Source organism: Sceloporus occidentalis, unplaced genomic scaffold (genome assembly GCF_023333645.1).
Source record: "Sceloporus occidentalis isolate IW3139 unplaced genomic scaffold, rSceOcc1.0.p SCAF_1, whole genome shotgun sequence".
Classification (NCBI taxonomy): domain Eukaryota; kingdom Metazoa; phylum Chordata; class Lepidosauria; order Squamata; family Phrynosomatidae; genus Sceloporus; species Sceloporus occidentalis.
This window is the reverse complement of record NW_028316981.1, coordinates 29,863,067-29,875,875: the sequence shown is the minus strand read 5'-3', so window position 1 is coordinate 29,875,875 and position 12,809 is coordinate 29,863,067. Positions and strand designations below refer to the sequence as shown.

Below are 12,809 nucleotides of genomic sequence, written 5' to 3'. Positions count from 1 at the left end.
GAGAGAGAGAGAGAAGAACAGTTAGTACACATGCATATGCACATAGACAAAAACATAGATTGCTCTTTTTATTTAGTAATATCAACCCAAATAGTTTTATGGCCCTGAAATATTGCTGAAGTACCTATGACATGAAGTAATGTACACAAAACTGTGATAGTTGAATCTCCCCATCATAGTTCAATTTAAAATTTACTAAAAGTGAAAAATGAAAAAGACAGAAAACATTTCTAAATCGTACACAGCAACACGGACAAAATACTGAAGACGTTCTTTTCTTACAATATTTCTCTTTAGTAAGACCTGAATTTGAAATAGTAAAATCCCAATACTTGCCAAGATTTTATAAGTGCTTTCCTTAAAAAAAAAAAAGCCTTAAATGCAGGCAAACCCCTTCTGAACAAATCTTGCCAAGAAACGCTTGTGATAGATGCGCCTTCAGTTCGCCACAAAGGGGTCGCGACCCACAGGTTGGGAACCACTGTCTTAAACTAAACTAAACCATACTGAATTAAATTGTCTAAATGAATAGTATTGTGGGGCTAGAAATCACCATGTATTGGCCAAATCTTACGTAATTCTGATCTGAATATTTTTGAAAAACACCCCACCAGTACTTATCCTGCATAAGTATGGAATGTTAAGAGTTACTACAACAGTATATAAGTTTTTTCTTTAAATTCTCATTCTTACCCAACTCTGTAGTGTTTAACTTGATAGAAAATGTTGATCAAATAACATTATTTACAACATAATGTGTTGCCCTGTAGGCATCCAGACAGAGCTTGAATTTAAAACTCTACTTTCCAAAAGAATGTCAATTTGAGCTGGTACTGGCCACCACACCATCACTGAATTTTAACGGGTTTTTATCATCTGTGAGAAATTCAGTGAAACTTGCAACAGTGAAAAGGGTCCAGTATGCTCATTTCAAAACTCTTTTTAAAAAAAGCTATAACGGAATTCCAAAATTAAAAAAATATTGAAGACATGGCTGCTTATAGTGAAGGTATACTATGATAATATGATTTACTGGACTACCTTGAAATACACTCCAGGTGCAAGACTGGAAACATAAGTAAGTGAGGGCATGGCACTGCTGGGCTACTGAGAACCCTGGAGACAACCAAGGATGGTGGATATGCTACAGCCACCTCTGCTACCTCCAGAACCAATTAGAAGGTTTCCCATCAACCTCCTACCAGCTAAGTAAGAAAAGAAGATTTAAAACAGGCTAGGAATATGCAAACTAAAATAACTGAGTGAAAACACAAACTAATTTCGAGAACAATGTCAAAAATAGTGTTTTGTCTTTTTTTCCTCATCTAAAATACAAATTGCTAGAACATTAGGAACTGCTGAAAGCTGCAACCATCAATCATTATGCTGCTGCTGCTGCTGCTGCTGCTGCTGCTGCTGTTGTTAACTGCCCTTGAGCTGGCCCCAACTCACGGCAACCCTGTGGATGCAATCTGCAAGACCCTCTGTCCTCCTCTGCTCTGCTTAGGTTCCTGCAGATTTAGGCCCATGGCCTCCCTGGTTGAGTCTATCCATCTGGCATGTACCTTCCCTAGCATTATTGTCTTTTCTAGTGAGTTGTACCTACTCATGATGTAGCAAAAATACGACAGCTTCAGTTTCATCATCTTGGCTTCCAGGGAGTGTTCAGGCTTAATCTGTTCAAGGACCCAATCTACAGTCATCTTGAAATTAGTGCAGCTTACTTTCCAAGTAAACATATTAAGTGTTGGGTTGTAATGTAGATAGTTAGTGATGGCAGGACAAAAAGTGCTCATGATAGTGTGACAAAGAAAAGCAAGAAGTGATCTCATGCTACTGCTGCAGTGAAAGCTCTAGATGAATACACCACACCACTATAAGCGACGTCTCACACCAGGGTGTCACCTGGTACTGCAGATGGGGCTTTGGGGCAGAGCCAAAAGGGCCGCTCCCTGCCCCATGCAGCTTAACTTCAGAATAAAGCCACACGGGGCATGGACGTGAAGTACCGGGCTCTCTCCCTCCATGCCATGGTGCTAGGTGGAGAGATGGTGTCATCTAGTGCGGTCTGCGCCCCCCCCCCCCGCCCCTCCAGTGATGCTACTGACCACTATGTGTCTGGCATTAAACATGCTAGCAATGTCTAGCATCTACCGTGGATCTATAAGAAGTCATGGTCCTAATTCCATATTGCTTATGGACTATGAAAAACATATAATCTCTCATGTTAATCACAGTTCTGCATTTCTAAAGCACTCAGTAAAAATGAGTGCTTTCTTAATAGCAGCATTTCCATTCCTTTTGATCTTTTGGGACTTCACAAAGCCTCACGTGGCAAAACTAAATCTTTTCTTTGCCTTCCCACCTTCATATGAGTGGATAGCATACTTACCTATTAAAATATTACCACATAAGATTTGGGTTCAACGAGGTCTATAGCATTCGCATGGACAGGACTGAAATTTATGGCAAGAAAAGATTCACAGAATCTGCCTCCATGTTCCAAAAGGAGTACAAAGTGTTAAAGAACAGAATTATTTTATTCTATTTATCAATTGGAATGCTGAAGATTACAGCAGTGCATGTTTTACTCATTGTCAGTTGGTGGCTCCCATTTCAGCGAACCTAATATCTGCTCTGAGCAGTACTATAAATGTCAGAGGAGCTATCCAAGGTACTGGATTTATTTTGGGACAGATTTTAGCACGTCAGATAACTCCTGTAAAATGGGAACTAAAGCCCAGACTCAGCTTCGTTAACATCTGACCCAGTAGTTATCATTAGCTTTACCCTAGGGATGTCACGCTTAGCCTTTTTTGTCACTGTGTACCCTACATATGTTCCTGGAGAATTGTTTTTGTTTGTATAGTTTATTTTATTTTAACTTTTTTGCAACAAAAATGCAGAATAAATATGTCTTCCCACATACCACTGTTTGTAGAAACACATATAAGGGTTTCTGCTTTTTTTTAAGTTGCAAAACAAAGCAAAACACACAAACACTAAATGTTACTGGAAATTGGGTGCGGAATATGCTTTCTCTTGCTTTGGCTAAGAATGACTACCTCAAGATATTTCTAGATATTTGTTCTAATGCAGTTTATGAAAAGATCACAACAAAGTCAAAGTTAGTCATGGTGGCTTTTTAAAAAAGTTAATATTTGTGTAATATTTTTATAAGTCCAACACTCATATTTCTTTACCACCACAACAAGCTTTTGGTAATATCTTCCTGGATGAAGATGTATGAAAACTTCAAAACCTTCCACATTTTTAGATCTTTGAATTAGTAATAAAGCCACTAAATGAAGTGAAAAATTATTATGGATTGGGAAACCTTGGACCACAACTTTTCAGCATCCAACCTGTCACTTTTTAATTTACCTCACTTGAATCCTTGGCACTGGTGACCAGATTTTCCAATTTATTTTGGTTATTTGTTTTTTCAAAAAATCAGGCATAAGCCCCAATGTTATCCCTATCCACAACTTTATTTCTAGGTTAAACTCATTCCATTGGTCTTCTTTTCTTACGTAAGAAGATATATGTATTGTGAAAAACTGAAATGTATTGTAAAAATATTTTTGTTATGTGACTTCAAGCTATTCTAGGATTTTCTTGCAAGATTTATTTAAAGGAGGTTTGCCATTTCCTCCCTCTGGGGTTAAGGGAGTGTGATTTGCCCAAGATCACCCAGTAGGTTTCCATGCCTGAATCTGGATTCAGACCCTGGTTTCCAACATTCATGCCACTACACCACAAATGACTCTTTTAAAATTACTTTCAATCTTTTCTCTTTTTATGATTAAATTTAGCACTAATCCATTCAGTGGAATGAAATGAAAGGTTGATTTAATGACCTCCACAGCATATCATCATCATTTCAATAGAACCCAGCACGTACAATGGCCTTAAGCCAACATCATGGAAGCAGCTGAATACCAGCAGAATAAGACTTTTCTTTGTTTCAGTTTCCATTGCATCACCTGAAACCTGCTCTAGGTTAGTCCTCAGCATTTTGAAGCAATCCAACTAAATCTTGGACCATGGAAGATATACTTCCTTTATCAGGGTTTACAGAACAAATCCTATTGCTGTCTCCTCAGAAATATATATAATTGAGTGCAATGTCTGTCTGCCTGTCTGTCTATTTATCTCTTCCAGGTAAGTGTTTTATTCCATACCTAATTACCTTGGCATAAACCGCACTGAAACCCTCTGGGTCTCAAGTCTGAGTAGACTGTACAGAACTGTAATGTATATTGTATAACTATGGGTTTGGGTATTCCCATACACACACAACAGATTCTTGTAGTATTCATGAAGATGGAAATCAATCTTTATTTCATTTTAGATGTAGCAATTAAAATACAGACTAAACAGAAAAAAAACATCCACATTCTGTTTAAAAAAGAAGATCAAGATGATACTACAGGAATGGTGAATGTTTGTATTCTAAGAGCAACTCCAGCTGTCTGGAGGATATTTTGCTTCACAACATTTATGTTTGGTGAGAACATGGAGAGGGTCTTCTCAGTGGCTGCTCCCTGGCTGAATAATTCCTTCCCCCAGAAGACTGGCTGAACCCCACTCTGCCTGCTCTATTTCTGATAGCAGACCCCAGCCTTTTTGTTTTAGACAGGCTTTTGGCTGTTAAGTGGGAATAGCAGAAGGATCATTCAATGAGGATGTTGCACTTTGTATCATCACTTTTATTGGATAAATTGGATAATTTATTTACTCATCACTTTTATTGTTTTAAACACTACTTAAAGTTATCTTTCCACCATATTAGCACTTTTACAGTGAATTATCTTTTTATCACATGACAATATATCAAGACTAGAGATTTTTAAGACCTTAAGAGAGCCATTGTGGTGTATGGCTATGGAAACCAGGATTCAAATCCCTGCTCAGACATGAAAGCTCACTGGGTAACTGTGGGCAAGTGATACTCTCTCAGACTCAGAGGAAGGCAAAGACACTCCCCCTCACCAAATCTTGCCAATAAAACCCCATGATTGGTTCCTCGTAGGGCCATTGTAAGTTGGATTTGACTTGAAGGCATTTAACAACAAGAACCTATTAATTTCAGACATTTATGATTCACTCACATGATTAATAAATGGAATGAGAGCTCTACAGACATTCCAACCCAGTCCATGGATGGGCTTTGTTTTTGTTTGAGCTGCTGCCTAGTCAACTTCCACTTATAATGTATAAGTTGACTGTGTTGATACCTGAAAAAACTATGGATCATTTTAAGGAAGAATGGAAGATGTTAGTAGAATTATGTTAAAAATAAAAGGGGTTCTGTGATTATTTTAGGTTTTTAAGAGAGAAATGTCATGTAGAGGATTTTATATAAAAATGTTTCATTTTGTTTAAGACTTTTAAAAGATCTGAGTATGATATTAAGGTAATCTTTCTGAGAGCATTTTAAATAGCTGCATAACTATAGGGGAACAAAAACAATTAATGTTAAAGAAGCATGGTCAGGTACTTTTCAAGCCATAGTTCCCTTGTTTTTGTTTTTTTCAAACTATTTTACAAAAAACAAAAACAAAAAAACAAAAAAACCACCCGAACATCAACAAAGTCAACTTCCAAATATGGAGACCCTATGAACTCCAATTCATGCTATCATTAACAGCCTGCTCAGGTGTTGCAGATTCAGGGCTGTGGCTTCCGTGATTGAGCCTATTCATCTGGAATGCATTTTTCCTACTGCCTTCTACCAAGCATTATTGTCTTTATTATGTTTCCTAGTGAGTCATTTCTTCTCAACATATGCCCAAAGTGTGATAGTCTCAGTTTGTCATCTTGGCTTCGAGGGAGATTGTCGGTTTGATTTGCTCCTTAGAACTCTTCTCTAGCATCTCATTTCAAATGAGTTGATTTTTCTTCCTAGCAGCTTTCTTCACTTTCCCACATTCACAACTGGAAGACAATGGTAAACCACTCCTGAAACCTTATAATCTGAAAATCCTATGATGGATGGGCTACTGGAACCATAATGGTGGGAGCAAGCCAGGTGGTTCAGACTTGCACCCTACTGTTCCCAGCCAAATGAATGAATGCTTGACTAGGGCTAAAATTAACCATGAATAAGGACTCAATTATAACAATGGCTATCAAAAAAAATCAATGCCCTCCTTACCAGTTTTTCCTGTATTTTTCATCCAAGTCTTGTTTGAAGATTCATTATCAAAACCAACCAGGTGTATTTCTTGATATTCGTCTCCAACATGTGTTTGATGATCTATGATATCTATTGGAGACTGGTGAGTTCTTCCACAGTCCACGTTTGAAGTAACCCAGTGCTCAGGACCATATGCACCTGTTCGAAGGATAAAAACAGTCGATGTAATGATGGTTCAACCAATAAGCAGACAGAGCTGAGTTATGAAGAGCCACTTAAAAGAGCAGACCCACACCCCAAACTTGGCAAACACCATTATATTTATAAAACGGTACCTCTGCAATTAATTTTCTTTGCATTTATATATAGTGTTCATTTCTAAATACAGTTTGCTATGACATTTTCTAACACAAATTCCATATGGGTAATGACATTAGAATGTTAGTTTAAACACATGCCTATTGACGGATTCAAGCACCAAAGCCAATTAATTACAAATCTGGAGTAATAAATTTTATGAGACAAACATTTTTAAAAATGGGATTCTATTTTTATTTTAAATACTTGTGAGGAGCAAGTATATAACAGTAAAAATGATTTATATAAATATTCTATAAAATTTAAAATCAAGATGGAGAGCTGTAGCAGAATCTTCTTATTTGCTGCCAACTAATGCAAAGTTTACAATTACCTATTATTTTTTTCTGCCCATGAACATTCAAGTGCAGTTTTAATTGAAACTGATCTTCCACTGCAGATTTCAAAATAATTCTTTTGCTAAGTGGCTCATGCTCCAAAGACCATTGTCTTGTTTAAAAACAGAAAAAGGAAAAAAAATCTTGGATCATTAGTGAAGGAAACAGAACACACTTTCTAGCTTGCAGGTATCGATTACCTATTACCTACAATAAAGTACAATTGACGTTCTACATTATACAAGTTGAGTCTCCTTTATGCAAAATGCTTGGGATTAGAAGTGTTTTGGATTTTGGATTTTATTTTTTTGGATTTTAGAATACCTGTACGTTTTATACACACATTATAAACATACTATGAAGGTAATTTTATATGATATTTGTAAACATTTTGTGAATGAAACAAAGTTGTACACTGAACCACCAGAAAACAAAGGTGTCACTATCTCAGGCATCAATAAAAAAAAATGCTGCCCACAGATATAATGGAGAGAATGCTGTCTTCCTACTTATATTGAAATAGATCAATTAATAATAATAATAATAATAATAACAACAATAATAAATAAAATATTTATTTATATCCCACCTCTTCCATATTGGTAAGCTTCTCTATGTAAAACACTATGTGTGTACATATCAGAGAGAGAGAGAGAGAGAAAATGCATTTTCTGTTGCCACTTGCAGCAAAATATCATAGGAATGTCTTGATCCACTTTGTAAATATCATACACAGGAAAGAAGCTTTGGAAAGACTTACATATTAACATAGCAATCCATGAAAATAAAATTACATCCCCATCTCATGACCTGACCAGTTAGCATGAAAACGTAGTCATCATCGCTATGGATTTTAGAAGCAGCCAATAAACGTATCCAACAGCATATGAGTGCAAGCTACCTAATAGTCTTATTTCACTAGCCACCAAATGTGATACTTCTCAGTTCACAAAATAATAATAATAATAATAATAATAATAATAATAATAATAATAAATTATCATGCCAATGCTGACAAAAACCACATTTCTATCTCCATGGTCAGAGAATTCTAAACCACTGATTTAATATGACCTTCCCCAAGCAAGTAGTCTACAGATGTATTAGACTGTCTGGCCATAAGAGCTAAGAATGATGAAAGTTGCAGTCTAACTCATCTGTGCACCAGATTAGGGAAAGCCAGTTTAATTCACCTAAATGGCAGTTCTTGTATTACATGCCAACTGTGACTGCTTTCCTAAACTCCCTATTTGTAGAGGGCAATACTTCCTTCCAGAGGAGAGGGGAGGAAGAATCCTTGGTTAGACCTTCAACTGAAACATTCACCTTTTTTCCTTCACCCAAAAACTTCTAATAGTAGTTTTAATAATAGCTTCTTTAATACTTAAGCTGTCTTTAAATAGAACTGAAAAAATAGCTTGTTGTCTTATTTGCTACTGTATATTCCAAATAATGATTTCACCTCACTAATGAAAAGCCATTAAAAATAATGAATTCCATCTAGATCTAATTAAAGCAAATATAAACTTTCAAGTTTTTTTTAATGTACCCTAGTCATTTTTTGTGCAAAACATATAGATTAAATATATAAATTTAAAAAGTAGTATTAACACCCAGTCGCTTAAATTTTCTTCATTTTCATTAACTTTCCCATTACCAGTTTTGTAGTTTTCTATAAAGTGATTCTCTGCAAATATTTCTTAACACAAAAGGAGCTCTTCATTTCCTAGTAACTGGATACCTTTGCTTTTCAAGTGCTTTGTAATGCACACCATATATTTGCCAGTGAAAGGAGTTCCAGAAATGGCATTTATTTCTCTTCATTTACTTGCATACTTGCATGAATACCCTTGCTATGAATACTGTGGTACTCTGATGGCTATTCTTTATCCTACTTTTATGCTGATCTAAGTAAAACCAGGACAAGTCAATTGCTTGTATTCTCAGCTGCTTGTAACAACAGCATTGGCAAAATGACCCTATCATTTTATGCCAACCACTGCAGTTAAAGAACAATTACTACAAAACACATTGTGCACAGCCAAACCAGGAAGAGTCTGGCCTTGGGGCAAACAGTACAGATCACTGTAATACAGAATAGCATCACAAAGTTACCATTTGGATCAAACCCATTGTTTAACTCGGCACATTCTATATTTACTAGGCCTTCATGCAATGGCCTCCTGGACATCCTGGGGATGGGGGAACAAGTATTTTCTGGTCAGGATTTCTCTTGTACTATAAGAAAGATTTATTGTACTGGTATGTAGAACCAAGATGAAAACACTAACTATAGGCTGCCAAGAAATGGCATGGTTGCAGATGTAGGTCACTGCTAATTCCATATAACCCTGCAGACTCAACGGCATAGGATGACACAGTCCCTGTAATTTCACTCATTTTTGAAGTTTTGATCTGGCAGTGCTACTTCATGAATGTGTGCCTGTATACTACTAGGCCTTAAGGCTGTTTTTAGAAGCCAAAAGTTGGTACATCCATTTGCTAGTCTGGCATAATAGGGAATAAAATGGCAGCTTTCCTTCACATAACTTTGCTAATATGGTCTCTCCAACCATTTTGCTTGATAAAATGACAGACACTCCATCTGGGCCACTGAGATAATTTGCCTCCTATCTGCCAGATCTGTCACGCCACAAAAAATACTCAGCACAATCAAGCTCAATTTAGGAGAAACTTATTGAAATGACAATGCCATTTTTGTCTATTTAAAAATTCAGATGTTCATACTCATTTGCAAAATTTCAGGATTGACAATGATGCTTGTCCATTTGTACCAATGAGTACAAAAATAGCAAATGCCCAAGGCCAACATCTCTGTTGATGCCTACATTTTACCACATTTGGAGTAGTTCCACCCAGTGGCATTAAAAACAACAACACTAAAGTGTCACCACATTAGACAACATTAAGCCTGCTGTTAAATTAACCATAGGCCATTGTAAAGAAATCATTATAATTCATAAATTTTACTATGGGATTATGTGTATGGGCTTAAAAGTGAGGCACAGATGTGTCACTGCCGATACTTCTGATAAGCAGATGTTATGGACAAAATTCTAGAAGCTGGAAAGAATACTGTAGCCTTACTCTCTTCTTCCTCATGTGCAGAACTAGTTAAATGGTGAGGGGATGAGTGCTCATGGAAGTCCCATCTCCAAGCATCTATACTTTTGTCCTCTCATAATGTGGTAGACTGTTGCACACTGATGTGAAAATCTGAAGAGGTCTCTGTAATCACATTCAATTGAATTTGTTTACATTATCAGGAAACGTGACATGACCAGGTCCTGATGATGGAAGCTCTATAACAGTGCTCAGCTGAATGTAAAAAAAAGATTACTAAAGAGACCTTTGCACTGAATCCATGAATTTCTGGGATGCTGCTAGTTGGGTGGAGACAGTAGGCGGCAGAGCTTATAAATGTTCCCACATCCTCAAAATCCACTTAGAGTAGTGACCAGACAAACATTTGAACAGAGTTTACATGTGTCTACTTCAAAGGAAAAGGCAGACAACCAGATAGCTATAAAAATCTTGATGGACAAAGATGCAGATAATAGTAGGTTTTACTGCAAAATCCATCAGTGTTATTTTCCATGTTAATTACACTGTCATGCTTTTTCAACTGAACTGAAATAAAAAGGTCATATTGGTCTCTATGTTATTGTTATAGAGTTCCCAAGATAATGGGAAGGGCAGCTAAGAACAAAACTTGTCTTTAATCTATAAACCTACAATCAATGCAAAGACATCTGAATGTTACGAGGAGGATAAAAACAAGGGTAAGTAAAATTGTCACTGAGCATATTGGACCTCTCTCTGCCCCAGTGTTAAAATGCCCCAGATTTGGACATTGTTACTTTGTAGAACTGACTCCCAAAAAAAGGAAAAGCAACAAGAGAGGGAAACACAGTGGATTTTGATTTAACACAAGAAGTTTAATAATAAACTGCTGAAAGATGTAGCATGCGTCTAGGTTTTACAGAGCTTTGTGCACATACTTGAACAATGCTTGCACAGCAGTGGCAATAAAATTAATAAGCAGAACTTACTGAATAGGAGAATAAGTTATTGCATCAGATATGAACTTCAGTAGCAACTTAGTGTGACTAAAATAATTCCCATTCTCTAGTTTTCATAATTTGCTGCATTTTTGGAAAATGCTCAGAACAAACCTGGTACTTCATAAAATTTATTTCTTGCTTGTCTGCCACAGTGACATCTTGCAAATTGCATTTCCCCCCCCCACACACACACACATTTCTCTTAATAAAGAAGGCAGGGTCTTAAAACAAGAAAAATTCAGTATGAAATGAGAGTGCAGAGGGACTTCCTGAGAAGCAAATGTGCTTTTGTAGTGCATACAATGAATAAGACATAACATCTGAATGACTAGATTTGACTAACGTCCATCAAATCCAGCAACATGGGCTAAATCCAATGGTTAGTCTCAAATAGAGCAGGCCTACGGAATCAATGGGACTTATAAATACTGATTTAACAAGTCCCATATGGTCAGTTGGTCTACTCTTGCCAGGACTAACAATTAGATTTAGTTTTTTGTGGGGTTTTCAGGCTATGTGGCCATGTTCTGGAAGAGTTTGTTCCCGATGTTTCACCAGCATCTATGGATAGCATCTGCAGAGAATGCTGCCATGGGAGTGATGTGTGTGTGTGTATATGTGTGTGTGTATACACACACTGTGTGCCCCTTGGTTGAGAGAAAGTGATTTACCTGTTAATCTCTGTGTTGATCTGTTGTTGAATGACAAGGCCTCAAGGTGCCTATTTAATTAATGATCCATTGTCTGCTGGGAAATTCCCCTGACCCTGGGTGGTTTTCATTTGGATGGGCTGGGTCTTGATTTTGGTGTTTTTCAGGACTGATAGCTAAACTTTGTTTACTTTAAGGGTTACTTCTTTCCTGTCAAAGTTGTCCAAGTGTTTATGGATTTCAATATCAGTCTGCAACGTCTCTCACAGCTGCAGGAGACTACGCCATACTGTGCAGCAGCAGACATGTCTACATAGAGACCACCAAATGCAGCGTCCAAGCACAAATCAAGAAATACAAAAGACACTGCAGACGGGGTCAGTCAGAAAAATGAGCAGTAGCAGAACACGTTATAAACCATCTGGAGCATAAAATGCTATTTGACAATACTGAAATTCTGGACCATGCCAACAACTATCAGATCAGAATGCACAGGGAAGCCACAGAAATCCATAAATACCTGGACAACTTCAACTTTTAAAACCCCATAAAAAACTATGGATTCCGGCCATGCAAGCCTTTGACTTCAAATTAGATTTAGCCCAGTGTTTCTAACAGAAGTTGCTCAAAATGGTGGCTAGAATCCCATCAGCTACTTAGTTACGTGGGGCCAGGAGGATATACAGTGGGACCTCACTATCAACAGAGCTGAGCATCTGAGGACAGCAAACCCCTTTGTCCCAAATGGCAGCACATGCACACACCCGCACTAGTGTCTCTACGTACATAATGCTGCCATTAGCACAATGAAAATGGGACTTGATGTTCTGCTTTTTTTGTATCTGCCGGGGGGAGGGGGTATGAAGGTCTGATTGTACTTGACAAAGTAACATCTCTTGGCCTGAGCCCCTTCCCCCCACTAAACCTGAGGGAAATGTCATTCATCCAGTGCTCCAATTGCTGGCAGAACGGAGCTGATGCCCAACAAGGTAGATTTGGTGGTGATTTACAATTGTGGCAATAGTGTCACAATTATGGCTAACAGTGTGCCCACTCTGCAGAATTAATGTATTTTAACACCACTTTAACTGTCATGACTATTCTACAGAATCTTAGGATGTATAATTTAGTGAAGTATTCAGCCTGGTTTGCCAGAGAGCTCTGTTGCCTCACCAAACTGCAAATCCCAGGATTTTGCAGGAGAGCATCATGGCCAGGACAGTTAAATTGGTATCAA

At 37.4% G+C, this 12,809-nt stretch overlaps 1 protein-coding gene across 5 annotated transcripts in view; it reads right to left on the bottom strand.

The window, feature by feature from the left end:
- Window positions 1–12,809, bottom strand: part of LOC149321282 (receptor-type tyrosine-protein phosphatase gamma) — a 742,038-nt gene that overhangs the window by 348,499 nt on the left and 380,730 nt on the right. For all 5 annotated transcript variants that reach the window (XM_089518763.1, XM_089518770.1, XM_089518749.1 and 2 more), the window contains exon 3: window positions 6,161–6,340. In XM_089518763.1, coding sequence (XP_089374889.1) covers window positions 6,161–6,340 — 180 coding nt within the window. The remainder of the gene's footprint in view (window positions 1–6,160; window positions 6,341–12,809) is intronic.